At 45.4% G+C, this 25,229-nt stretch overlaps 2 protein-coding genes across 2 annotated transcripts in view; one reads left to right on the top strand and one right to left on the bottom strand.

The window, feature by feature from the left end:
• The window catches only part of Znf277 (zinc finger protein 277), a 94,689-nt gene extending 74,503 nt beyond the window's left edge, over positions 1–20,186 (bottom strand). Inside the window, exon 1 of the mRNA XM_038336628.2 lies at positions 20,074–20,186. Within this exon, the coding sequence (XP_038192556.1) occupies positions 20,074–20,164 (91 nt within the window). The 5' untranslated portion in view covers positions 20,165–20,186. The remainder of the gene's footprint in view (positions 1–20,073) is intronic.
• A 246-nt stretch (positions 20,187–20,432) lies between these two features.
• Dock4 (dedicator of cytokinesis 4) overlaps positions 20,433–25,229 on the top strand; it is a 412,188-nt gene continuing 407,391 nt past the window's right edge. Inside the window, exon 1 of the mRNA XM_038335987.1 lies at positions 20,433–20,802. Within this exon, the coding sequence (XP_038191915.1) occupies positions 20,766–20,802 (37 nt within the window). The 5' untranslated portion in view covers positions 20,433–20,765. The remainder of the gene's footprint in view (positions 20,803–25,229) is intronic.

Raw genomic sequence — 25,229 nt, 5'->3', positions numbered from 1 at the left:
ATGGCTGGGAGGGATGGATCACTTCCCTGCTTCAGAAACTAAAGGAGATAGCATGCTAAAGAAAAGATTATAAATATTTGAAGGCCATGAAGTGACCTATCCAAACACATTACCAAAATGAGGAAAAACAGAAGGGGAGTATAGAAGAAGCCTGTAAAGTTATAAGCTAGCCTCCGGGCCAGATGGTCTTCATTTGAGCCATCAGAGGCACCTCCCAGCACAGTCAGTGAGTCCTCAAGAAGAAGTAGGAGCCTGAGTATCTCTGGAATGTGGGGAAGTGTGGTTTGGCCTTGCCAACCCTGTTGGACCACGAAGGAGAGTTGTAGACCTGTAGGACATTTTAATAAAGGAGAGAGTAATGACAAGCACTGCCCTCCTGCCAACATCGTGCTGAACTCCACTCCAACTACCAGGCTTTCCAAAGGTTTTTAAAAATGAATATACACATGCATCAAGGCACACATGCTTCCTTACAGCACACTCAAAAGAACGTGAGGTCTTTTGTGGAAGTTCTTATACTCAGAACAATCTGGAAAACTTGTTGTGGGTCAAACGGAAACAGAACAGAGGGAGAATTGTGGGGATTTTAGTTGTAGTCACACCGGCCCGCAGGACCCCTGCACTGACCCTCAGGATCCCTGCACTGACCCGCAGGATCCCTGCACTGACCCTCAGGATCCCCTGCACTGACCCGCAGGATCCCTGCACTGACCCTCAGGATCCCCTGCACTGACCCTCGGGATCCCCTGCACTGACCCTCGGGATCCCCTGCACTGACCCTCGGGATCCCCTGCACTGACCCTCGGGATCCCCTGCACTGACCCTCGGGATCCCCTGCACTGACCCTCGGGATCCCCTGCACTGACCCTCGGGATCCCCTGCACTGACCCTCGGGATCCCCTGCACTGACCCTCGGGATCCCCTGCACTGACCCTCGGGATCCCTGCACTGACCCTCGGGATCCCTGCACTGACCCTCGGGATCCCTGCACTGACCCTCGGGAACCCTGCACTGACCCTTGGGATCCCCTGCACTGACCCTCGGGATCCCCTGCACTGGCCCTCAGGATCCCCTGCACTGGCCCTTAGGATCCCCTGTACTGGCCCTCATGGAATCTCTGGCTGCTTCTCTGCCTCAGAGACATAGCTGAGGCTTTCCTTTTCTTCCTGACTTGTGACCAGTACCCAGACTCCTCTATAGGAAAGACCCATTTGCCTTCGAACCCCGCTCAGTTAGACAGAAGCAGAAGACCAGTTCCTGTGACTCTGCATGGCTTTCAGTTGTGACTCCATGTCATTCTACATGGCTCTCAGTTCTGTGACTCCGGGTGACTCTGCATGGCTCTCAGTTCCTGTGAGTCCGTGTGACTCTGTATGGCTCCTGCATTCTAAAAACGAAATGTCCTTCAAGATAGGAGTTTGATCCTTGATCTTTTTGGCACCTGCTAAGCACATAATTAGTAAATACTTGCTGACACTCAAACCCAGGACATGGAGAATGGGAATCTTCTACTTCAAGGGAGAATTGTCAGTGTGCTCTTTTAACTGCATTCTGACCAAGTCTGTGAAATATCCAGGCACAAAGAAGGGTTTAGAAGGCTAGATGACTTAGAGGTTAGTTACCAGCCTTTGTGCTCTAGTTTCTCCATTACTTCTCCCAGAGGCTGTGACATGTCCCTGGACAGCATCTTGCTTCCTTTCTGCTTTGTTTTTACAAAAGGCATTACTTGAGCTCAGGTGCTGGAAACTTCTCAATCCTCCGACCTGTCCCGCTTTTCCCATGAAGCCAACCATGGTCACACTTTCCAAGCAAAAACCATTTACTCAGAGTTTAGCCTATTTACTTGTACACCAGCTTCTTTCCCTGTAAAATTCTGTGTCTGCTTGAAGAAGACACAGACTAAACCTTGTCCTTTTAGGACATTTTTCAGGGTGATTTCTTCTGTATCCACAACAAAGCAAACTTGCTCTATAAACATCTACAGTAAATGGCAAGTGGCAGTTTAAAGGAGGAACAGTCTGGTCCCACTGGTAAGTGAGACGGACATGTGTTCAGGGCCACAGGGAGCATCCTTTCAGTTTGTACACTGGAGCTATATATAAGCTTGTGTTTATACATGAACAGTAACCCATGTAACCCTCGGTCATACAGCATTACAGCTTTAAAGTTATCGGTCCACCACACCCACCCACCCACCCATTTTTGACTTGCTTATAAAAGAGCACAGATGTCAAGAACTGAGATTTCTTCAAAGTCTCATAGCGAGTAAGTAACTCGGTTCTTTGCTCTCAGGCTGACAATAGATTTCAGAGACTGTATACATGAAGGACAAATTGATAGCTATTTTTCCACAAGCAAAAGAACTAGGCATGTACCACACATTTTCAAGGTATTTCCAACAACACACAAGAAGGACAATCAAAATGGCAATGACGGCAAATCTGCACCCTAACGAGGTGTATAGATTTGGTAATAGGCTCAATAGTAATGTGAGGTCAGAAGGACAGTTCCAAGTCCATGGAGTCACACCCTAGGCACCAACTTCTGTACTGAAGTAGAGAAAAAAAGATGCCTACTCTGCACATCCTGCTTGGTCAGAATAGGACAATGACTATCTGGAGAGAAGGGCATTGTATTCAGTAAATGCAGCTGCTTGAATGGTGGCACAAAGCGTACATCATCTAGCACTTCAGGATGTGATCTGACTTTAAAACAGGGTCTTTAGATTTGTAATTAGGGTATAAATCTTGAGATTACTGGATTAGGATGAACTCTCAATGGCAGATGTAGCCGTTGGAGATAGTAGAGGGGAGAGACAGAGATAGGCCCCCAGAGTGATGTTTCTCAGGGCCACAGAAACTGGAGGAAGCAGGGAAGTTCTTCTTTTGGAATCACCCCAAACAGAATGGCCACACCAAGAACTTCATTTTGGACTTCCGGCCTTCAGAACTGTGAGTGAGCACACTCTGGTGCTTTATGACACAGTGTGTGGGACTTTAGAGGAAACCTCAGGAAATACAGTGACAAGCTGAATGACTAACGTTCAAACCCTTTTCTCTAGAAGTATAGATTCTTCTAGAAAACTACCACTATATGAGGAAGCCTACAAAAAGTATGTAGTGACTTCAGCCATGGGTTCAGGAAAGTTAGCACATTAAAAGTGACACTTGGGGCTGGAGAGATGGCTGCTCTTCCAGAGAGCCCTGACTTGATTGCCAGCACTCACATGCAGGTTCACAAACTTCTGTGACTCCAGTCCCAGGGGATCTAACCGAGTCCCAGCATGCATGTGGTACAAACATACAAGTAGACAAAACACCCGCACATGTAAAACAAAGAATGAAAAGAAGGAGGAGAAGGTAAAGCTCAAAGTTCTGGAGTTTAACTTAGGCTGAATGCAAAACTACACATCAGCCATGAACAAATGGGAAGGTATTAACTCCCGCTGGTAACTGATACTGATGGAGTTAGATACCTGCCTCGATAACTGTGATGATGGTGTCTTTACAGTCTGACTCTCTGAAGGGCTGCCACAAATTGTATAGCAATCATGGCTTCAGGAAAAGCAACAAAACAAAAGAGAGTCAAGCACTCTGTCTCCCACACTGCCCAAGTCAGTTTACTAGGAGACCACATACAGTGAACTGAGATTCAGGAAACGGAGAGTTGCCAGTTGGGTCTCACAGCTGCCAACTAAAAGTAAACAACAACAGGGACCATGAATCACGTTAAAACTGTTCTAAACAGCCTTTCACCAAGAATTCTTCTACAAGCTGTGGTTTGCACATCAAAGAGTGCCTGACTTTATCAGCTAACTCCTGTGTCAATGTCATACTGACACTTCTGACACTCAAGTCACACACAAATAGGTCAAAGCAAAAGAGACTCACATTGTTGAAGTGAAAGCTGATAGAAGCTGATAGAATGTGGGTTAAATTTTTTATAAACTTAAATAATGCATTAAATAACTATGGTTACCTGACTTAATATAATAAAGCCTGGGTTGAGTACTCCAAACTATGGATCAGAAAGTAGTCACTAAGAAAACTTTCCTATACTCAACAGTTAAGTTTTAATTCAAAGGTAATAAGTGGTGATACTAAAATTAAACAGGAATGCAGGTATAGGTTAGCGGAAGAGCAGACTTCAAGCAGGTGGGGATGTCGAAGCAGAGGAAGGAAGAAGAGAACAGACACCGACCGGAAGGGCACATGTTCTCATACTGAGCTAAAATGCTAGGGCTTACTCCTATAGATAGATTTTGAAATTATTATAGCTTGGATCTATAGATTCAGTTTCCTGGATATAATGGGAGAAACGGGTCTAAAGGTGGCTATACCATCCAACAGAAAAACAAATGCTGCTTCTTGTGCTCAACTGTGTTTTAGTGGCTCCACTTAGTCTTCTCCACTAAAGGATGACATCAAGCAGGAATGTGACGAAGGGACCACTTAGAGATCTGACCATAGGCACAGGGTAGCCTCTTCTTAGTAGAACTTGTTGGAATGTCTAAATTCTTAATGAATAATGGGGAGATGACCATGGCTAGTGTTTCCTAAATTGAATGAACATTAGCATCCATGAAATCTGAGTAGGTATTATTCATAAAATGGTAGTGGTATTAAATGTTTGGAAAACTAAATAGAACATTTACCCTTGAACAGCCACAAAATTAGAATAAGCTCTGGAATAAAGCTACATACCTATATTTATAAATTATTCACTCATGAAATTCTATACATGTAAAATGATAGTACTTTTGTCTCAAAATTCTATGGACTCATATTGTCCCTATAAGCATAAATAACATATCAATTTAATGTTGGCTCTTTCTAGAAAATTCAATTACACAATGAATAAAAAAATAAACTGTGTGAAAAAATCTTAGCATGATAGCACAGAACTGAATTTCTTATACGTTAGGGTATTTCTTATACTTCATGAGAAGGAAGGGTGCTGTCACGTTATACTACAGAGTTAAGTCACAGTTGGCCGGCACTCAGAATCAAGGAGCCCAGGGTTAGGAGTTCAGTAGCCATATGACCATTTGCAATGACCTGTCTGGTACTAAGCCCCCTTCAAGTACCACTAAGAGACATATCCCCTCCCCCTCTGCTCCCCAAGCCCACCGACAATGTGTCTATATTCTCTTAAGTCAGCGGCTCTGCGCCACCGCAGCCTACTGGCCTCATATGTAAGAGGTCTGGAATGCTAGCTACTGGCACACAGCCAGTATCTTGGTATCAAATCTCAACCTGTATTCCTTTTCTTGTAACTGGATCCTTCATCTGTTGACCCAATCTATAACTTAACAGACTTGAAACTTCACCCAGAATCTATGGTCTCAAAGCCTGCTTCTCCAGGGCCCATAATAGCTTGTTTCCTTTCCTAAAGTCCAGTTTACATGTTGACATGCTGCTATGTCCTTGTTACAGACAAAGCCCCCACCCTCTCAACCTTTCCTTAAGGAAGCCTGGTTCAGTTTTAGCTGAAATTCAGTTAGGACAATTTATAGAAATTCTCACTATCCTATCATCTTCCATATCCAATCAAATTCTCCACCCTTCCACAACGCTGGGGTGGACCTGATCACCCATCAGCTTTCAGTGAGAATTTCCCATCACCCCTCTGCGTTCTCTCAGCAGCTCCTATCTCCCAGCCCTGAGCACCCTCATTCTTCTTGGCCATAAATCACCATTCCCCTTGTATTTGAAGTTTGTGAAATTCTCACGATGGCCAACACCTAGCAGGAGCTTATATCTTTGGGTCCTGACCGGGAAGCGTCTCTGGCCCTAATGAGTTTGGCTACAGCTGTGTTTGGTTCTGGGTTTACAACCAAACCGTCAGCCAGAGGCTCAGAAGGAAGCACTCTGGGAGGCAGGCCTGCTTACCTTAGTCTTGGCCATGAACCCCAAGAAGATGCTCTAACTTGGATGCAGCCCTCACAGCTGAGGTCCCAGTTCAGTCTCACTTAGGAAGTCTAGCAGGGAAATCTTGTCCACCTTAGTGCCTCAGAGGCCTGCCACCCTCAGCTCTAGGGCAGAAAGGAAATGGCTCTGAAATGGGCCCGATTCCCACTTAGCTGGAGACTGAGAGCATTACTTCCCAGGCCAATTACTTGGGAGGTCAGGGAGGAGGGCCACAAGGTCATGGCCTCTTGAGTTAGGAGCAAGTTCAAGGTCATCCTGAAAAATTTAGCACAAGCCTGTCTCAAAATAGTAATAATAATAAAGGAGCCATGAAAGTAGTTCCCTGTGAGAGTGTTCCTCAGGCACGTGAGAGGTTGCCGGCAAAGCACTGCTAAGGGGAAGTGATGGAGATGCACACAAAACTCTACAGACTTTTCCCCAAAGAAGCAGAATGAACAATCTCCAAATTGCTATGGAACCAGAAAGACTAGCCAAAGCCATCTTGAGCTTAAAAAAAAAAATAATAATCAAACTTCCGGTTTTCCTCTACTGGATCTCTGAAGAACACAAACTCTGCTCACAAGGCCAACAGAATGAAAGTGAGCGAAGGCGCCGAGAACATACGATAGAGAATGGACAGTGTGGGGGCTCGGAGCCGGCACAGAATACCCACCAGGACACCAAATTCTCAGCACAAAGGAGGGATGGGATGGGTGGGGAGGGCAACACTGCCTCTGGATGGACAAAGACAGACAGAAGGTGTTTCTGCAAAGTGGTTTTTAAGGAGAAAAGGGGGAAGCCTGCGCTAGGCTGAGTTGGTAAGTTCTGATTGGACAGGTAGCCAGTGTAGCAAATAATAAATTTTGATTGCTGGATTTTGGTGTTTAGTTTAAGGAATGAATCAATGGCCAAATAAGGGAGCAGACCTTGGGGGCTAGCTTAAGGAATGCAATCTAAGGGTTTAGCAAGGGAGAGGAAGGGGGAAGGGTAAAACCTGCTGGCTCCATGTTTGCCACGCTTAGGCTTGTTAGAGAGCCTTTCAGACAGTCTTCCAATAGCTATGCAGGCTGAAGAAAGACACTGGAACCTTATCCCCCACCCCAAAACAAATAAAAACAAAAACCCCAAATGGAACACCAGAGCTGAAGGGACGGCTTAGCGGTTTAGTGGTAAAGACATTGTCAAGTCCACCTGCTGACTGGGATTTGATCCTGGAGCCTAGAGCGGAGGGAAGTGACTCTCGGAAGCGGCCCTAGCTCAGCACCCACCTTCACATACACACTTCACACATGAACCGAAAAGAACACTTCAAGATAGGAATGAGAGAGGGAGGTGCAGAGACGAGACGGGGGGAGGGGGGCGGTGCACAGTCCAAGAATGGAGTCATGTGAGGGGAAATCTGAGAGCTTGGGAGAAAACTCCAAGGAAACATGACAAAAGTCTCAGTTTCTTCAAAACATAGAGTTGTTCGTGGAACGTGTTTCTGTGCCTCTCCTAGGTGTGGCTGGATAGGTGTGAGCTCACCTCAGCTGTTGTTACTCATAGGCCTCTGTGGAAAAACATGCTTTGCCACACGTGGCTTGTCCTTGTGATTGTACATGCTACTCAGGTGACTCTCTTAACTCTCGAGTATAAACTGTCTGATGCTCTGAATAAAGTTGGCTATTGCATGAGACTTTAGTCTGCTTCATGTCTAGGCCCTGCTGTCCCAGGTACACAGAGCCATCTAGAGTGGTAAATGCCAACCATCTAGGCAAAGGTGTCGAACAGTGTGTCATTAGTGACAGCGGAACTAACCAATAGGCTAATGGTCTAGAGTAATGGCCTAGGCAAAGGTGTCCAAACAGTTTGCCATTAGTGACACTGGAATGAACCAATAGGCCAATGTAAATGAAAACTACTCACAAAGAAACACTATACAAATCTGTCAGGATGGCTATTACAAAAAAGATGAAAGCCGGGCGGTGGTGGCGCACGCCTTTAATCCCAGCACTCGGGAGGCAGAGGCAGGCGGATCTCTGAGTTCGAGGCCAGCCTGGTCTACAAGAGCTAGTTCCAGGACAGGCTCCAAAGCCACAGAGAAACTCTGTCTCGAAAAACCAAAAAAAAAAAAAAAAAAAGATGAAAGTAACTTGTTGGAAGTGATGTTAGGACCCCTGTATACTGTTGATAGCACAGCTGTTACGGAAAATGGAGAACAAGTCCCCCCAAAAATGTCAGGAGGGAAATTACCATATGACCTACCAGTTCTACTTCTGGGAACATAGCCAAGGGAAAGAGGATCTGTGTGTGTGAGCAAGACTGTGTGCCTGTGCTCACTGCGGCTGTATGCACGATAGTCAAGATACTCACTCATGCAAATGCCCATCAGTGGGCGATGGACAGACATGCTAAGCCTTAATGGAAAAACGGGAATCCTCTCATTTGTACCAGTACGGTGAACCTGGAGAGCACGCTAAGTAAAATAAAGTGGGTGAAAAGGTGGAATCTCCGTGCCACCCATACGTGAGATGTGAAGAAAGGTGACAGAAGCAGACAGAAGACGGCGGTTCCCATGTGCTGGGGGTGCCACTCTGCACTGGGGAGATGCTGGTGAAGGGCACAGGATTTCAGTCAGACAGAAGGGGCAAGTTCATGTGCAACATGGTGACTGTCACTGACAATAGCCCCACGCTGCTAGCAGCATTGAAAAACTGCAGAGAGTTTAAATATTCTTCCCATAAAATAAATATGGGAAAATTGGATTTAACTAGCTTGATTTAGTCATTCCAATGTTACATGTTATCAAAACACCATGTTTTACATATATATATATATATATATATATATATATATATATATATCTTTGTCAATTACAAAAAAAAAATTCAAATCCTAGAAACAAAACTCAAAGCAAGTGAACACAAGCCAGCCAGACAAACTGGCACACTGCTAAAGTCTTCCAGTTTCCATTACCTGACTAACCTTTGATCTTGTCATTTATTTCCCCGGAACTCCCAAGCCATACGTGCCACAGAATCAAGGTCCCCCAAAGGGGACAACATGCCCTGTCCACTGCTCTCGCTTCTCTGATTTTCTCTAAGCAGAGTAAAGCCCCGCGACGCTTGCTGGACGCCAGGAGTTTCTCACTGCTGTTTGCTTAGGGTTGCAATACTTTTTTCTTGTTTGTAAATGTCCAGTTTACTCATCCTGAGGGGCCAGGTCCATTTGCTGGAAATAATCTTTTTGTTCAATTCCCCATCATTCTGATACTCTCCAGAACCTTCTACCCTGTGATTTAGTTAATGCATGGGTACTAAGACCTCGGACAGCAAGAGCAATACTGTTTACACCTTTGTAGTCTATGGCATCGACAATACACAAACTTCTACATAGCAGGTGCTTACTAAAGCAGTTTGAATGAGGCCTCGGTTCTTCCACCCGGCAGTGTTTTGGTTGTGCACTGCTGATTCTGAGTCAGTGGGACTGCATGCAGTCTAACATCCCATCTCTGTTGTCTTGCAGTAAGGGACTCCAGAAGTCAATGCTTTCTAACCCGACACAAATGATTCCATGTGAAATTAAATTCTTGCGCAAATACTGTGCTGTCCCCCACTTTTTACAGACCCTGGGAAATGCTGTAAACCCACTGCTTTTTTAAAAGTGGTATTGGGGAGGTGCACTTGAAAGAAGTCTGATCCAATCTCTCTCTCTCATTTACAATCAGGAAATCTTGGCCAGGAGTACGAATGACTTCTGTGAGACAGTAAGAAGCAGGAGTGCGATCAAGACTTGGGTCTTCTGAGTCTAGCGAGCTCTTCACTAATCCCTATTTTCTATGTAGTTTTCTATTGCTGCTGGAAGAATAACTCAGTGAGAGGGTCCCGGTTGGTTATTTCCAATACTTCTCTCGTAACGGCTGCACGCATGAGGAGCTTTCAAAAGCCATTCATAAACTGGTCTGTAAGAATTCCTAAGGAGCTTCCTTTCTCGTTCTCTCTTTGAGGAGATCAGTTACATGCGATTTAGAAAAGACAGACTGACTGATGCGGGGTTACAGTCCAACGTCAGCTTGTGCTATGAATTGTTTTCTAATTAGGATTACAGTCAGCTGTGCACTACATATTTTTTTTAATCGGTTATTACTGGTTAAGATTGTGCTAAATAAATAACCACAATAACAATTCTGAGGTTCAAACTGGGGGGAAAAGTCAAGTATCTATGTATTCAGAAAAAAAAGCATTACTTAGGGATGAGATGAGAACAGGAAGGACCAGCTTCCATAAGAAACGAGGACAGGCGGGCGGTGGCGCACGCCTTTAATCCTAGACTCAGGAGGCAGAGGCAGGCGGATCTCTGTGAGTGCAAAGCCAGTCTGGTCTCCAAAGCGAGTTCCAGGGCAGCTAGGGCTGTTACACAGAGAAACCTTGTCTTGAAATGTCAGGGGAAAAAAAGAAAAAAAAAAAAAGAGATGAGGACAGCATAAGGAAACCCAGATGTGAAATAATTCCTTCCTTTTACAAATAAAGCCACTAACAAAATTTAGTAAGTTCTTAAGTTAATACACATCACGATTTTAGTGCGTGCACTTTTTTTCAGGAGCAACAAGGGAACAGAAAGGTCTATTAGTTCTGCTAAAGGGATGCAGAGCCTGACTCCATAGAACAGAGACTGTGGACAAGATCAGAGTCCTCTTCATTATTGTCCACACAGCAGGAAGCAAGAAGTTGGTCCTGAGTCACCACTTGTCCTGGATGGCTCTGTGTCAAGTTGATACAGTCAGAGTCATCAGACAGGAAGGAGCCCCAATTGAAGAAATGCCTCCATGAGATCCAGCTGTAAGGTATTTTCTCAACTAGTGACAATAGAGGAGGGCCATCCCTGGGCTGGTGAGCAAGCCAGCTTTCAGGACCCCTCCATGGCTTCTGCATCCGCTCCTTCCTCCAGGATCCTGCCCTGTTTGAGCTCCTGTCCTGGCTTCCTTTGGTGATGAACAGCACTGTGGAAGTGGAAGCTGAATAAACCCTTTCTTCCCCAACTTGCTTTTTGATCACGGTGCTTCATCCCAGCAATAGAAACCCTAACTAAGACACCACTCACAGCGCGGCACCCTCCCTGAGCCTAAGGGCAAAAAGGAACTAAGCGACAGTCTCTGGACAACCAGGACTTGTCCTAGTAGAGCTCTGCCAAACTCCCGTTTTCGTATGGTCTGTAGTTGCCCGATGCTACCTTCTGAGCTGGCTGTGTACGTGGCAGTGCTGGCCTCACATGCAGGGCTCTCTGGGTGCAGTCATCAGCACGGCACCACAAACAGGCTGGCACCCCCGGTGCTGGGGAGGCAGTGTCCAAATGCCAGGCTGACAGGTCTACATGCTGAGTTCCAGGCTAGCCTGGCTACATACCGAGACTATGTCTCGAAACAAAAACACCTAATTAATAAATAAAGGTACAGTGGGAGTTCTGTAGCAGCAGTGGCAGCAGCAGGTTTGAGGGCAGACACGGGCTCTTTGATCTCAGTGACTACAGAGAGAAAGCAAGGAGCAAACCTTTCAGGCAAAAGCTTCAAGAGGCTTTCTACAAGAGGCAAGTGGAGGGAAGCCCCAAATCAGAGAAATGAATGGGTCGTCCCCCCTTCCTGGAGTAAAACATTCTGGTCACTTTCTACCAGTCTAGAGGAGGACATTTCCAAAGAAGTCTTGTACTTTTACAGGATCTGCAATACCCCGTTCCTCCCCTGTCCCTCCTTGAGCTGTAATAATGGAAGTGGGGTCCCTTGATGTGCTCAAGGTCGCAGGTTTTAACTGTCCAGTCTGTCTAGTTCCACGGTTTGTGCCCGTTGTCTTTTGGGATAGCACCTTAGCCTGTGTTTCTGTTTCCTCAAGGACTTTTACACACACCACTTGATTAAGTGTTTAATGATATTAGCATGCTTTTTTCTCTGATGAAATTACAGTTCATAAGGTAAAAGGTTTCTCTTAAGTTTATTCTGTTACAGAACAGAATATTCAACTTTAGAATCCAGTCTTGACTATTATTCCATACATTTCCTTCCATGTATTTTGTTTGTCCAAAACATTTATTAAGACATGCTAAACACAGAGCGAGCCTAACCATGTTCCATATGGTCTTAAGGTTTTCTACCACTTGCCATTTGTTAATACCCACAGTAAAGAAAAAAAAGATGAAGTCCTCTTTAGCTTCAAAACACATTTTTGGGTTCCGATGGCTAAAGATAGAACCTAACCTCAGTTGGACACTTTGCAAACCAATGGCACTAGTCCCAGAAAGACGGGAGCAGCTGGAAAAACAAGCAGGAGATGGGTGACTGAGCTCATCACGACTTCCGAACAGTGCTACCCTGCTCACGTGTGTGTCAAGACGGCCGGCAGAACACACTTGCTTCAGTGCGCAGCTGTGAGTCTGTAGTCTGATGTCCGTATTAGACAGACCACAGCAGTACTAGATAGTTTCATGTCAACACAAGCTAGAGCCACTTGGGAAGAGGGCATCAACTGAGAAAATGCCCCCAAAGATTGGCCTGTAGGCAAGTCTCTGGTGCATTTTCCTAGTTAGTGACTGGTGCGGGAGGGCCCAGTCCATTGCGGGTGATGTCACTCCTAGGCTGGTAGTCCTAGGTGTTGTAAGAAAACACTGAGCATGCTGTGAGGGGTAAGACAGCAAGCACGTTCCTCCATGGCCTCTGCGTCAGTTCTTGCCTCAACTTCTCTGGATGATGGACTCCAAGGTGAAATAAACCTTTCCCTTCCCAAGGGAAAAAAAAAGAAAAAAAAAAAGGTTTATGTGTCGAGCTGTCGCAGATGACAGTTAATGCCCAACATCCAGGGCTTATACCCTAATCTGCATTTAGAAGCATGATTTCTGTTATGTGACTCTGACAAACATTTTCTGCTTTCAAATTGGAAACCCGAGTCTGTGTTGAACATTACTGTTTTATACAAATGACAGAACTATATTAATACAAAGAGAGTTGCATACAAACTCACTATGATACTTCAAGTGTCCACCAAATTCTGCAATAGAAACTTGTCCAGGAGGCAGGGAAGCCAAGCAGGGTCTTTGCCTGTCATATCCAGCCGTGGCGCGCACAAATATTAAATGAAAAAAAGGGGGGGATTAACTGGTTTGATGGGATGATTGATATTTGTGAGTTATTGTTTTTAAAAAATTGTATTGGTGCTGATTCTTGTATATCGATATATTGAATATTGTATGAGAGTATGCTTCTACCTCTGTTTTAAACAATTGTTATATTGAGATATTTACCATATTGCAATGTACATTTCTACCTCTGATATTATTTATGTAATGACACTGTTTACATTTGGAGATCATTGTCCTCATTTATTGCACAGTTGTTTATTCTCTTACTCTCCAAGTTAGATAGGTATCGAGAATTATATATCAATAATCATATATGTTTGTCATATTTATATTTAGGATATTCAGTTTTTTTAGATATATAGAGATTATATTTAGTATAGATAGTATAATCTTCGACCTCTTTGAGGAGCTGTAGAAAATGGTCTTTAATCTAACCTAGAGTTTTGTACTTATGAGACACAATCACTCCTGGCAACACTGCTCTACTCCCGAGAGAACATTGAGCACCAAAGACACTCCACTGGGAGCTTGTCTTCTTCTTGGCAGAACTGGCCTTTGGGCAAAGAAAAGCCCATACCTCGACTACTGACAAAGATACAGAATATCCATAAGTGGATAAAACAGGATTGTCTTATCTTGCCAAGACAGGGTAGGATAGTTCTACCAAAAGTTCCTTGCCTTTGAAAAATGGTATGTCAATTGTGTTAGGCCTTAGCCAAAGTTGGTTGCCTCAACATTGCAAAACGAGACTTCGGGTGATTGCCCAGGTAGTCAGTTGTCTCTGTCATTTGTTGCACATTTTGGAAGTTTCTCGTTTGTACGTCCTGGTTGCTTAAGTAATATTAATTCCCTTCTCAGATCTTTGATGGGGTTGAAGATTAGATAATTGTAGTTATCCTCTACATTATTTAGACTCCTTGAAATAGAATGTTTAGTAAAACTTTTGTTATATGTTTCTCGCTTAATACTGTTTGTAATTTTATATTCATTATTTGTTCCTATTGTATATAGTTGTATTTGGTTTGGTTCTGTCTTATTTAGACAAAAGGGGGAGATGAGGGGGAAGCCCAGCCAATCACCTTGTTTGTAAGGCATGTCCCCCTTAGGCTAATATTTACTTATAAAATCTTGCAGGTGTGCAGCCCGTGTGCTCTTTGTTTTCCTGCGCTCCTCGCTGGAACCTTGGCTTTTGTAAGTTCCCTTTTCTTTCCTTTATTAAAGCTGAATACTATATATTAAAGCTAGTCTGGTTAATCATAACTGCTGATCGACCATGCCCCTTCAGTCATATGCATCTTCTTACACTGAAACCATAGGCATCGCGGCAGGACAGCTATCTGGCTCTTGCTGCAGGAGGTTTTCTTGGCCTGAAGCTGGTAAGCAACCAGGATTCCAACCTAAGTCGGTCTGACCTCACATTCTCCACTGTCCGACTGCCCAGCTACTTAGAACATAGCTGTGTTTTCGAACGTCAGCCTCAGACTTCATCTAATAGAATTTAGTTACCATGTCAAACTGCTACACCTGTGCACTGGGTAAAAGCCCTCTTTCAGGTACCGTGTGACCTTGGCTGGGCACACCACTTTATAAAAATTATTTTCAATAAAAGGAATGAAATGAGCTAAATACTGGAAGTGGTTTGGATCAGTAAGGCCCTGACCTAGTACCTCACAAATATTAGCCATCATCACCACGAACCATTACTCCAATAGCCCTTTTATATAGTTCCTCTCTGAAACCAGAAGTTGGTTCTCCTGTATTATAGCAAAATAAAAAAGATGCTCAGAGAAAGTCCTCGTACCGAACAAGATATACAAAGACCTCATTGCTGATGCTTTTGTTCCCATGATACCCTCAGGCCTACGCCTTGCAAAGTCATCCCAGAAGACAGGAGAGTGCTGGAGGATGTGTGGCATGGGAAGCTGACTGGGAAGGAGCGGCGCTGTGTAGGGTGGCACAGTAGAGATGGCTATGAGCACATTCCAGTAGGGCACTGCAGGCATACGCTGTAATCACGGGTGCATTCCCAAGCTTCCCCAGGGTTACACCACAGCTTAGATCACCTCTTACTGGATTCAGTATCAGAGGCCAGGAAGTTTTATTGTGCAGTTAGGTATATCTCCATAATAAGAGCAACTGATATCTACCAAAGTATGACTTTATAGCTTTCATAAATATGCAATGCAAAGGAATTTTGCAAGGCTGGCATTTGTGTATGTTTTCACTAATGTAGAGCATATAACAAACCTCTATGTTAAATAGCTATTCAATGCCAGAATTAAAACCCAAATAGAGCTATTCCCAAATAAAGTCTAATCCTCTTTCCACAGCCATGTGAGAGACTAGAGTGAATGCTAGGAAACTGGAGGGCAGCCTGTAGGGAACTGGCTACCAGCCACAGAGATGATGGGAGGCAGAGTTCAAGGTGCATGTGGCCGGTCATTCATTTACAGAATCCAGATTTAAAGGCCAGACCTAAGTATTCTCTACAAAAAGTTAATCATTATCTAAATGTTATTAGAAGATCATTTTGTAAAGGGCAGAAAACAACATAAAATGCAAGCCATGATTAGTTCTGACAAAACAGCTTCTGATAATACTTCACATTTCCAGTTGGCATGTACACCATTCACAAACAGAAATCGTTTCCTGTTCTAAGTATTGCTGCAATTCTTCCACTTCAAGTAGCGGCAATGCTAAACACTGAGTAAGTTTCAAAAATATCCTAAACATCTACACTGTTACCCCTTTTGAGTGGAGTGCTGACAGTCCATGGATATAAAGTAACTGAGGCTTGCCTTTAGCAAGTGAAGATGCCAACAGGTAACTGTAGTCTGCTAAGAGAAGCAGATAATGAAGATACGGGCTGGAGAAGGACTGACTGAAGAGGAGGCGGAAAAGCAGAATAACTCTTAGCTAGAGAGGGTGAACCTACTTATGCTTGTGGCAGAGTTATAATGATTTCCAGGGCAAACCCTTAAAATAGATTAACAGGGGTAAAATTAGGTGTCAGAGAGGTCAAGAGGAAGGCTTTCCAGTTGGGGAGGCTGGAATACTGTCCAGGTAGAACATTTATTAACTATTTACACTGTGCCAGATCAGACAGACAAAAGCAAGTCTAACAAGGTCTTTGTTTTCTTTCTGAAGCTCAGCCTTGGAGGTGTGGTGGTGGTGAGGGTTAGAAACAGTCAGAATAGTGGCTGCAGAGATGAGCGCAAGCGCAGACTCCATCGGTGTTCCAGGAACAGAGTCGTAGCACTTGGTAACTGGTCAAATTCAGGACCTGTGGGCCAGGCGGGGCTCGAAGAGCCTAGATTTGATGCTATTTGTCAGATTATGAAATACAAGAGCAGCGAGTTCACTTGCTGCCCTCCACCACTTCTTCCACAGACATTGTAAGGAGACAAATAGGTCTCGGCAAGGCAGGAGTCATGAACTCCAACGATACCATCATCATCTAGTGTGTATTCATTTGGAGAAGACAACCCAGGTGACTGCCAGAATCTTCCAATGCAGGTAAGCACTGTCGTAAGAAATCATCCAGGCACAAAACCATCCTCAAAGTGTCAATTGCTGAACTATAGATCACAATCTAATTGATTTCTTATTAAAAACCACATTAGAATAAACAACGTACAGCAGTCAAGCATTTGAGATGTTGAATTTCTTTGCTATCTGTGTGTGTGGTGTGAGCACCTACACACTTGAACGGGAAGTCCAGAGGAAGACATGAGGGATCTTCCTCTTTCATACTCGACCTTACTTGCCTCAGGCTCTCACTGAACCTGAAGTTCACTGGTTTTGCCAGACAGTCTGGACAAAGAACACCTGGGACCCACCTGTTCCACTCCACAAAGCCAGGGTTGCAGGCACAGGGGCCACATTCGGCTATTATGTGGGTAATGGGGAGCAAGTGCTCCTAATCTCTATGCCATCTACCCAAACCCTAATTTTTGTTTTCAGTTTTAGGCAACCTAAGATGACATACTAATCTCTGTTCACATGAATGACAAGCAGGGATCTTCAAGTCTTGGCCTGACCATGCCATTTAATTTCCTCTCCACATGAGCCCCAGGAGACATCCAGAGCTCCTCGGTTCCAGGCCCTTTCTCCCAACACCCAAGGGATAGCTTGGACACTGGAGAACTAGCAAGGATAGTTGCACACTTGGTACCATGTCTTTCTTTACCTGTGTTGCCAAAAAAATGACTTTTTGGTTTTTCTCAAAAAGTAAGACAGTTTTGTGCAGAGCCAACCAATGCAGGGGCTGGAGGAGGAACGGACCAAAAGAACGCAGGCAGCAGGGTGGTCTCAGCGAGGGAGCTGGGGCTGCCTGTGTTCCACCTGGTGACTCCTGCCAGCGAGGGAGCTGGGGCTGCCTGCATCCCACCTGGTGACTCCTGCCAGCATTGATACTAGAGAACTGTGAAGATTTCTATTAAACCACTCCTCAGGCCCTTCTGTCTCGGGATATTAAACACACAGATTGACATTTTAATTAGAGTTAGAGGGAAACCTCTGAAAAGAGGCAGTTTTCCAGAAATTAAAAAGGTGTGGGATTTCTACAGAGAAAGACATGCTTGATAACTTAAGTGCCCGCCTAAGAAGAAATACACTCCTAATGCAATTATTTCCCCCTAAAATATGTGTCCCATTTTGCAGGGTTTAAAAAGAATTTTAATAAAGTCATGGAATAATACATTATTAAAGGGGAGTTTTAAATGACAAATTGACTTACTAAAAATGACATAAAAACCAGCTATCAAGCTCTCCCAGCAGGGACTGGAGATCAGTGAAAACACTGGGCAGTTCTGATCAGGGGAAGGGCCACTTCTGTCACAACCATTGCACATTCACCGCTGCTCCATACTTCTGCTGGAAAACTGGAGTCTAAACAGAAACTTTCAGTAGTCACCTAATTCAGTCCTACCATATTCCCACTGGTTCTGGATAGAAATGTCCTCATAGCCGGGGAAATACCGGGTGGAGGACACTTGGCCATTACTGCGGAATACTCATGACGAGTATTTTTTTAAGTATCTATGTATAGTTTACATAAGGAACTGGCTGAAGTACAAAATATCTGGTCTATAGAATATGTGTGAAGTCACTGAAAAATGAAACAATGAATGTCCTGATATGGAAATACCTTTTGATAAGCAAGAAGAAAGTTGTAGATCTTTGAGTTTACTACAATTATCCTTTTTATTACAAAATGAACTAAACCACATATTGTTGTTGGTTGTTTGTTATTCTTTGCTCTTAGGTGGGGTGGGGGGGAGGTCACCACCCAGCTCCCAGATAAATCATCCGGAGTCTTATTATGGAGACCCAGACTTAGCTTGGCTTGTTTCTAGCCAGCTTGTCTTAAGTTATCCCATCTACCTTTTTGCCTCTGGGCTTTTATCTTTCTCTGCTCTGCACACCTTCCTTTACTTTTCACCCTGGGGCTTTCTGTGTAGCTGGGTAGCTGGCCCCTTGTGACCTCCTCCCCTCCTTTTCTTGATCCAGAGTCCTCCTCCTACTTGTTCCCTCTTCCTGACAGCCTTGCCTATCCTTTCTCTGCCCAGCTACTGGCTGGCTATTCAGCTCTTTATTAAATTAATTAGGTGTTTTAGACAGGCAAAGTATCAGAGCTTCACAGAGTTAAACAAACGAAACATAAAAGAATGCAGCACATCTTTGCATCACTAAAACAAATGTAACACCTCTTAAAATAATATTCCACAACTATAAATATTATAAAGAAATAAATCAAAAAAATACACACCAAAGTTTATAAGAGCGCCTGTGTACTGGAAGGGCTTTACTATTTTTTTTCAATCCACATTCCTCTAAATGAACTGTCTGAAATATTTTTAGTGAATTGTAAGGTAACTAATAACTTTTAAGTGTTTTATGCTTTGGAGGTACTTGGAAATTTTTAAATAAATTAATCCGGGAGAAAAAGTTATCAACGCTTCCAACTTTATATCTTAAAATGGTAGCCCCCTGGGACACTGATAATCTGGAAAAACATAAAAGTCTGTTGTTATAAGAATTATGGCTAACTCAATGACAGGCTGCTTATAGGATGGGAATTTCACTCCCAGGAAGTGGGAGAAACTGCACTTCATTTCTCTGCTACTGAGATAAAAACAAAACGAAACAAACTTCGTAGTAAATCTCAGTTTTAGCTGTGAAGGTGAAAGGTAAAAGCATCAACAAGGACCAAGAACCAAAACCAACTCTCAAATCATATCTGTTAAGCAAAAAGAACTTGGTGTGCTAAATTATACACTTAAGCAAAAAAGGGTCCGGAGGGGAGTGGTGAGAGACCAAAAGAAAAAGGCAGCCTATGTGTGGCTTTCAAAGTTTGATTTTTGATCTCTACAGTGAAACTGAAGACAACATCAAAGTTAGGTAGGTACAAAGTAGCCGTGATGATGTTCAAAACCCCCTTTTAAATATTCAGTGAAGGCTGGAGTGCATTTCATTCTCTTTTCTCTTTCTCTGAGAACTTAGGACTTAAGATCTCCCAGGCTCCACATTCAACTCTGGAGAGCCTTAGGGCCAAAAGGTACCCGAGATACACACAGCTTTCCCTTTGGAGAGTACTCCAACGAGCAACTGTCAAGTGAGTACTCGAGCGCCCAGACCAGTCTCCAACTAGGAAACCTGTACCAAGCTAAACAAAACACCTCTCCAAAGCCAAACTCGGCAAAATAAGCAGGGCGAATGGTACTGACTAGGAAATAGCTGCTAATCCCGGCATTACAATCACACACGTGCGACCCAGACGTGACCCACACCCACTCAGGGAATTCCGGAAGACAGCAAAAGGAGCATTCCCAGCGGCCGGGAAGGCAGGTCTTCCCACTTTCCCCTTCCACCCAAGACAGCCTCAGCCGGGCAACTGACGCCCGTCCCACCCCATCTCTTTGGGTCCCGCCCGTGGCTCTCTGCCTGGGGCCAAGGTGGTCTCAGAGCTGATCGGCTCTTAAGGTCCGAGAGGGGGTCAGATGCACCAGGGCACGGGAAAAATGAAGACAGATCACCTGCACCCGAGAGACAGCGCACTCACCTTCATGATCCAAGGACCCGACTCCACCGTGGGCCCCTGCAGCGTCCTCCCTCAGGTACACACCGAGGCCCTGGGCCTCTGTGGCAGCCATAACCTGGACCAGCAGAAAGGGGCGGGTTGTGGGCGGAGCGTAGCAGGGATACACCAATAGAAACGTGCCTGGGATCACAGGCCGACCCACTGGGTGATTTCCTACACGCCTATACCGTGCCGTCTCATTCTTGACCAATAAAATGCGGCGAGCCTAACTGGTTGCCCCGCCCCCTGACTGCTGGAGCCTCGCCCTCTTCCGGCTCCGCGAGACGAAGAACTACAACTCCCGGCATGCTTCGCCGGCGGTGGGGAGGCAGCCCTGGTTGAGGCGCTGACGGGCGGGGGTGCGCCCGCGAGTGCCCCGGCGTGTTCGCTTAGTTCAGTGAATCAGAACAATGACTGCGCCGCCGGGTTCCCGGGAGCGCGTCGCAGGGCTGTGAGCAGCCGCGGCCGGCAGAGCGGCGGGCGGCGCAGCCTCGGCCGTGTAGTGTCAGTGCCAGCTCGGGAGCCCCGGGCGCAGCCCCTGCCCAGAGCCGCAGCCCGCGCTATCCTCCGCGCTCCAGCGCCGCAGCTGCTCTTCGGGAGCCGTGCATTGTTGTGAGCCACTGGAGGGGCGCGGGGATTGCCTAGCCCAGAGCCCCTCAGCGCCCTTTAGAGCCATGTGGATACCTACAGAGCACGAAAAATACGGCGTGGGTGAGTGCTCGCGGGCGAACTTTTACCACGCTCCTGTCCTTGTCCCCACGCAGCTCGCTCGCACCGCGCCAGGCTGCAAATGCCGGGTCTTGGCATAGCGCGGCGGGTCCCGGGCTTGGCAGCACCGCCTCTGGGCGAGGGGTGCTCACTGGGGTCTCGCTCCCCACCGCACACGCAGCGCGCCTCGAACCCGGTCCCAGAATGTTGGGACAGCAGCCCGGGGCTCTGCTGGCGGAGTTTGGAGCTGCCGCGGGGCGTGTTGCGTGTCAAGTTGGACGGGGAGGCCAGCAGGGTTTGTCTTCGTCCAGCCCATGCTGGCCCACAGCGGCAGAGAGGCGGCAGTGGGTTGCATGGATTTCCTGGGGTGCTGAGGGAGACCGCGATCCCGCAGCGAGAACACTCCCAAACAGTAGGGAGGCGCGAACTCCCCGCGGCTGGGGTCTGCATTCCCGGAGTGCGGAATGTGGCACCGGCAGCCCCCGTGACAGACGGAGCTGGGACGCAGCCTCCTTCCTCCCTTGCCTCCCTGGTGTCTGGGGTGTGTGTGTGTTGCGGCCGGGATTTGGTAAATTTCAACATCTGTGCTGCTGCGCTCTTTGGTCCTTGGAGGGGAACCGAGATTTCGGCAGCGTTTTTACTTCTGGACACCTTCTCCACCAGGGGATGAGCGCAGTGGGGGGTCGTGAAGGCCCACTGGAAAGTGATGAGGGAGAGGAGGATCAGAACGCCTGGCTTTTGGATACTGGGAGGCAGCTTTTAGGAGGGGGCTACCCTGGCACTGATTTGGGAGAAAAAGGAACCGGATAGCGTTCGCTGTTATGTGCAAAGGTGAACAACAAAGGACATTAATGTTGACTGATGAATACAGGAGGCTCCCTTCCCTTCCTCCTCCCATTTCGGAAGGATTACAGTTCCCGTTTTTTTGTTGTTTCATTTCAGCTGAGTCCCCCCTTGACAGTCACTCCTTTTAGGGTTGAGACTGTTAAGAAACAAGGCTCACTGACAAGCCCATAGCGGCCAAATGCAATTATAACCTCCCGGAAGGTCTAACAGAAAGAAAGCATTATGGATTTTACTGACAATCTTCATTTCCTTTAATGCCCCGTCCTGCCGATTGGCGTTCTTGTTTTTATTGTGGATGGACCTAGTGATTTATATGATATGGATATGTGTTTACGTTCCGAATGTATTCTCCTGTAATTTCAAAAAACCTGGGAAACCTTTTAAGGGAGTCCTAATCACGATTAGGATATTTCCACCACTCCCTCCCCGCCCCCCAATTCGCCTCGGGATGGGACTCATCTACTGAAGGGACTCTATGATTAAACAAAGTCATATTTTACATGAGCTTCGGTTCTGCGCTGTGACTGGTTATCAAGACAATAGTTTGTCGTGTACCCACCTTTTAGAAGGGTTTCCAGCTTCTAACTGTAATGGGAGCCCTTGCCAAAGGGCTCTCCAGAGAGGTGTAGACAGTGGTCGTTTTCTCTCCTTTCTTTCCTCCTTTTGGGGATCAGATAACCCTAACAAGGGGGAAGGCCTGTCCTTGTCTGAGCTAATAAGGAAGTAGAGGGCATTGCCTTCCAACCAGTCTTGACACCTGGTGCAGAAAGCTCAGACTCATCCAGGCAACTTGGTCCCGTTCAGGCTTGGAGTCAACCCCAGAGGGTTTCTTGTAAGTGTTAAATTATACAGATTATGGATGACATTTATTTTTCTAGATTTCCTCATGCGCCAGGTCGCAGCTGGGGTGCGGATATCGATCAGTTTTTCTCTTTGCCTTTCTTTACAAGCTGTGGGCAGAGGCTTAAAAACCACTCTGGGATTTCCTGGAATGGCAACCGGATATGATCAGTCAAGTGTTTGGGGCTTTCTGCAGACTTGGGAAGCAGAGTAGGGGAAGGGAGAGAAGAGGGCGCACATGTTTGGGAAAGGAAGGCGGTGAGAGGTGAGAGCACAAAGGGAGTTTCTGCCCCGAGTTATTGTTGAGGTTCTCATTTATGCAATGCTGCATATTCAAAACTCTTCATCATCTTTTATTATTAAGTTTTGAGCATTTGGCTTGTGGAATGCATCGTTGTTTTTGAGAACCCATCTGTTAGGTGGTGTGTGTTCAAAATTTTGCTAGGATACTTCTGTGTGCGCTTCTACTTCTCAGCATGGTGAACAGCATTGGGAGCTGCTTAGATTACGAAGTCCTTAAACATATTTTAGAATCTGAGTTTTGGTTTTCTGTTATTACAGATAATATATACTATATTTGGCTCATAGCAGGTATAGAAGTAAGTCAATTTCCTTATTCCTATACCCAAAGTTTCAGTATAGTGTATATTTTTGCAAAGATACCTCTTATGTATGGTTATTTATACAAATGTTTGTATGACTTTTAGTTATATAACAAGTAGCAAATGGATGAAATACTTAAATTTTATACTTGTAACGTGTCAGGGTAGACATTCAAGGCTGGCACATAGGAATTATTTTAATATTGAATTGATGAGTAAGCATAGAACAATCTACACATACTCTCTGGAAGTATACTAGTAACCTTGCCTTCAAAAAATTCTATTAGTAGCTGAGCTTGGTGGTATAGACCTGCTTATAACCTTAGCTACTTAGAAGACTCGAGTTTAAGGCCTGCCTGGACACAGAGCAAACTACAGGAACATGATCAAGCAAGCAAGACTGTGTATAAATACATACACACGTGTGTGCATGCATGCATAAATGACTGAGTGGACAAACACTTCCCTAGCAAGCATGAAGCTATAGATTCAACCCCAATATTGCCAAGAGAAAAAAGGTTAAGGTTGAGGATGAGGCTCGGTGGTCCGGCACGAGAGCGAGGGTGTGATGGATGATAGGCACATTTGTCTTAGGTCAAACTAATTAGCTCCTGCTCTCATGTGCACACTGCTGTCCACTGTGTTACTGCAGGTGCGTAGTCTAACTCTTTTGAGTCCTGGTCTCTGGGGTAAGTGCTATCCTAGGTCTTTACCAGTACTACTTCTGCAGAGTTCTTCCAACCAAATGTGTCCTTTGTTATAAAACATCATCTAGGGGTAGCAGCGCTTACTAGAGCGTTGTGGCGTGTCCCACACGGCTTTAAACTAAAACCAGAAGTTAGCGTATGCCTCGTAGAAGGCTGCCGGAATCCAGGTGATTGCTGCTCTCTTTCTCACTCTGTTTGATTCTGCTTCTGCTTCTCTGGGATGAGCTCCATGGGGGGGGGGGGGCCCTTCTGCATGCCCTCCGGACTGCTCTGTGTCTCTTGCACGTCCTCCTCTTCTCTATGCTTCACACAGTGGTGGGCATTGCCTAGAAGGGAAGTTAAAGTCACTGCTTGTGCTTATGTGTTCGCCTTTGGTGCACAGCAGTCTCAGAAGAGCCAGCGGATCTGCTGAGCCTTCGGTTCCTCCCTCTCAATTGAGGTAGACCGTTTACCTTTGTGAGCCTGGTTAAGTTAGCCAGAGAATATGGACTACTGAACAAAACAAAAACATATAAGAAAGGAGAAAGCCCTAGTGAGCCTGATGAAAACCAATACCCAAGCAAGCTGCTCAGAAGGTCCTGAACATCATCTTAAAAAGAAAGGCTTAAAACCCTGATTTCATGGACCCTCACAGATACTCTATCTCCGTCCTTCTCTGGAAGTGCTTTAGAACACGTTGGAGTAGGAATCATGTTCTCTGTTAACATGTCTTCAGATTTCAGAGGAAGGGGCTTCTCTTTCTTGTTTAGAATCTTTAGCCTCCTTGCCTTCGGAAGGGCTCTTTGATGGTAGTTTGTGTGGGAGTTAGGAGGGTATGCACCTTTCCTCTTGGCTTTTGTCAGTTTCGTTGCTGTTTCTTAAGATGTTTTCTATGTGTGTTACTGTATTGTCGATAGATAATACACGGAGCTGAGTAGTTTGGGATTGTTGGGTGCTTTGAGCCTGGCGCAGGCTCTATACTGCAAGTGGGAAGAAAAGAATAATTAGAAGGGCCGTACCAACGATAGAGCTGATGTTCTTGATCTAGCCTCCTGCGGCAACGGCCAGTAAAAAATGGTTTCCTTCTTTGGGTCATTGTCTTATGTGATGATTCTTTCATGAGGTCCCCATGGTAACAGAGATGCTGCCCTTCCCTTCCAGTCTTGATTCACTTGAGAAGCTATTACAGTAGCACCATAAAGATTACAAGATTTCAAGAAACACAGAGGTTTCCTGTTTTGAGCTGTGTTCATTACCATAACACTTTCAGAGTGGCCGCTGACAGTGCATGTTCAGGTTTTCTCCATGCTGACTTTATGTTGTGAGCACATATATCAGAACAAACATTTAACTAAAACAAAAAATGCTGGTAGAAAAGCCTATGAATGCAACATTTTATATTAAAAAAAAGATTGAAAATGTTTTATGTGAGCCTACCCTTTGAGCAATAATTTAC

The sequence above is a fragment of the Arvicola amphibius genome, chromosome 7 (genome assembly GCF_903992535.2).
Source record: "Arvicola amphibius chromosome 7, mArvAmp1.2, whole genome shotgun sequence".
Lineage (NCBI taxonomy): Eukaryota > Metazoa > Chordata > Mammalia > Rodentia > Cricetidae > Arvicola > Arvicola amphibius.
This window is presented reverse-complemented; position numbering and strand designations above follow the sequence as displayed.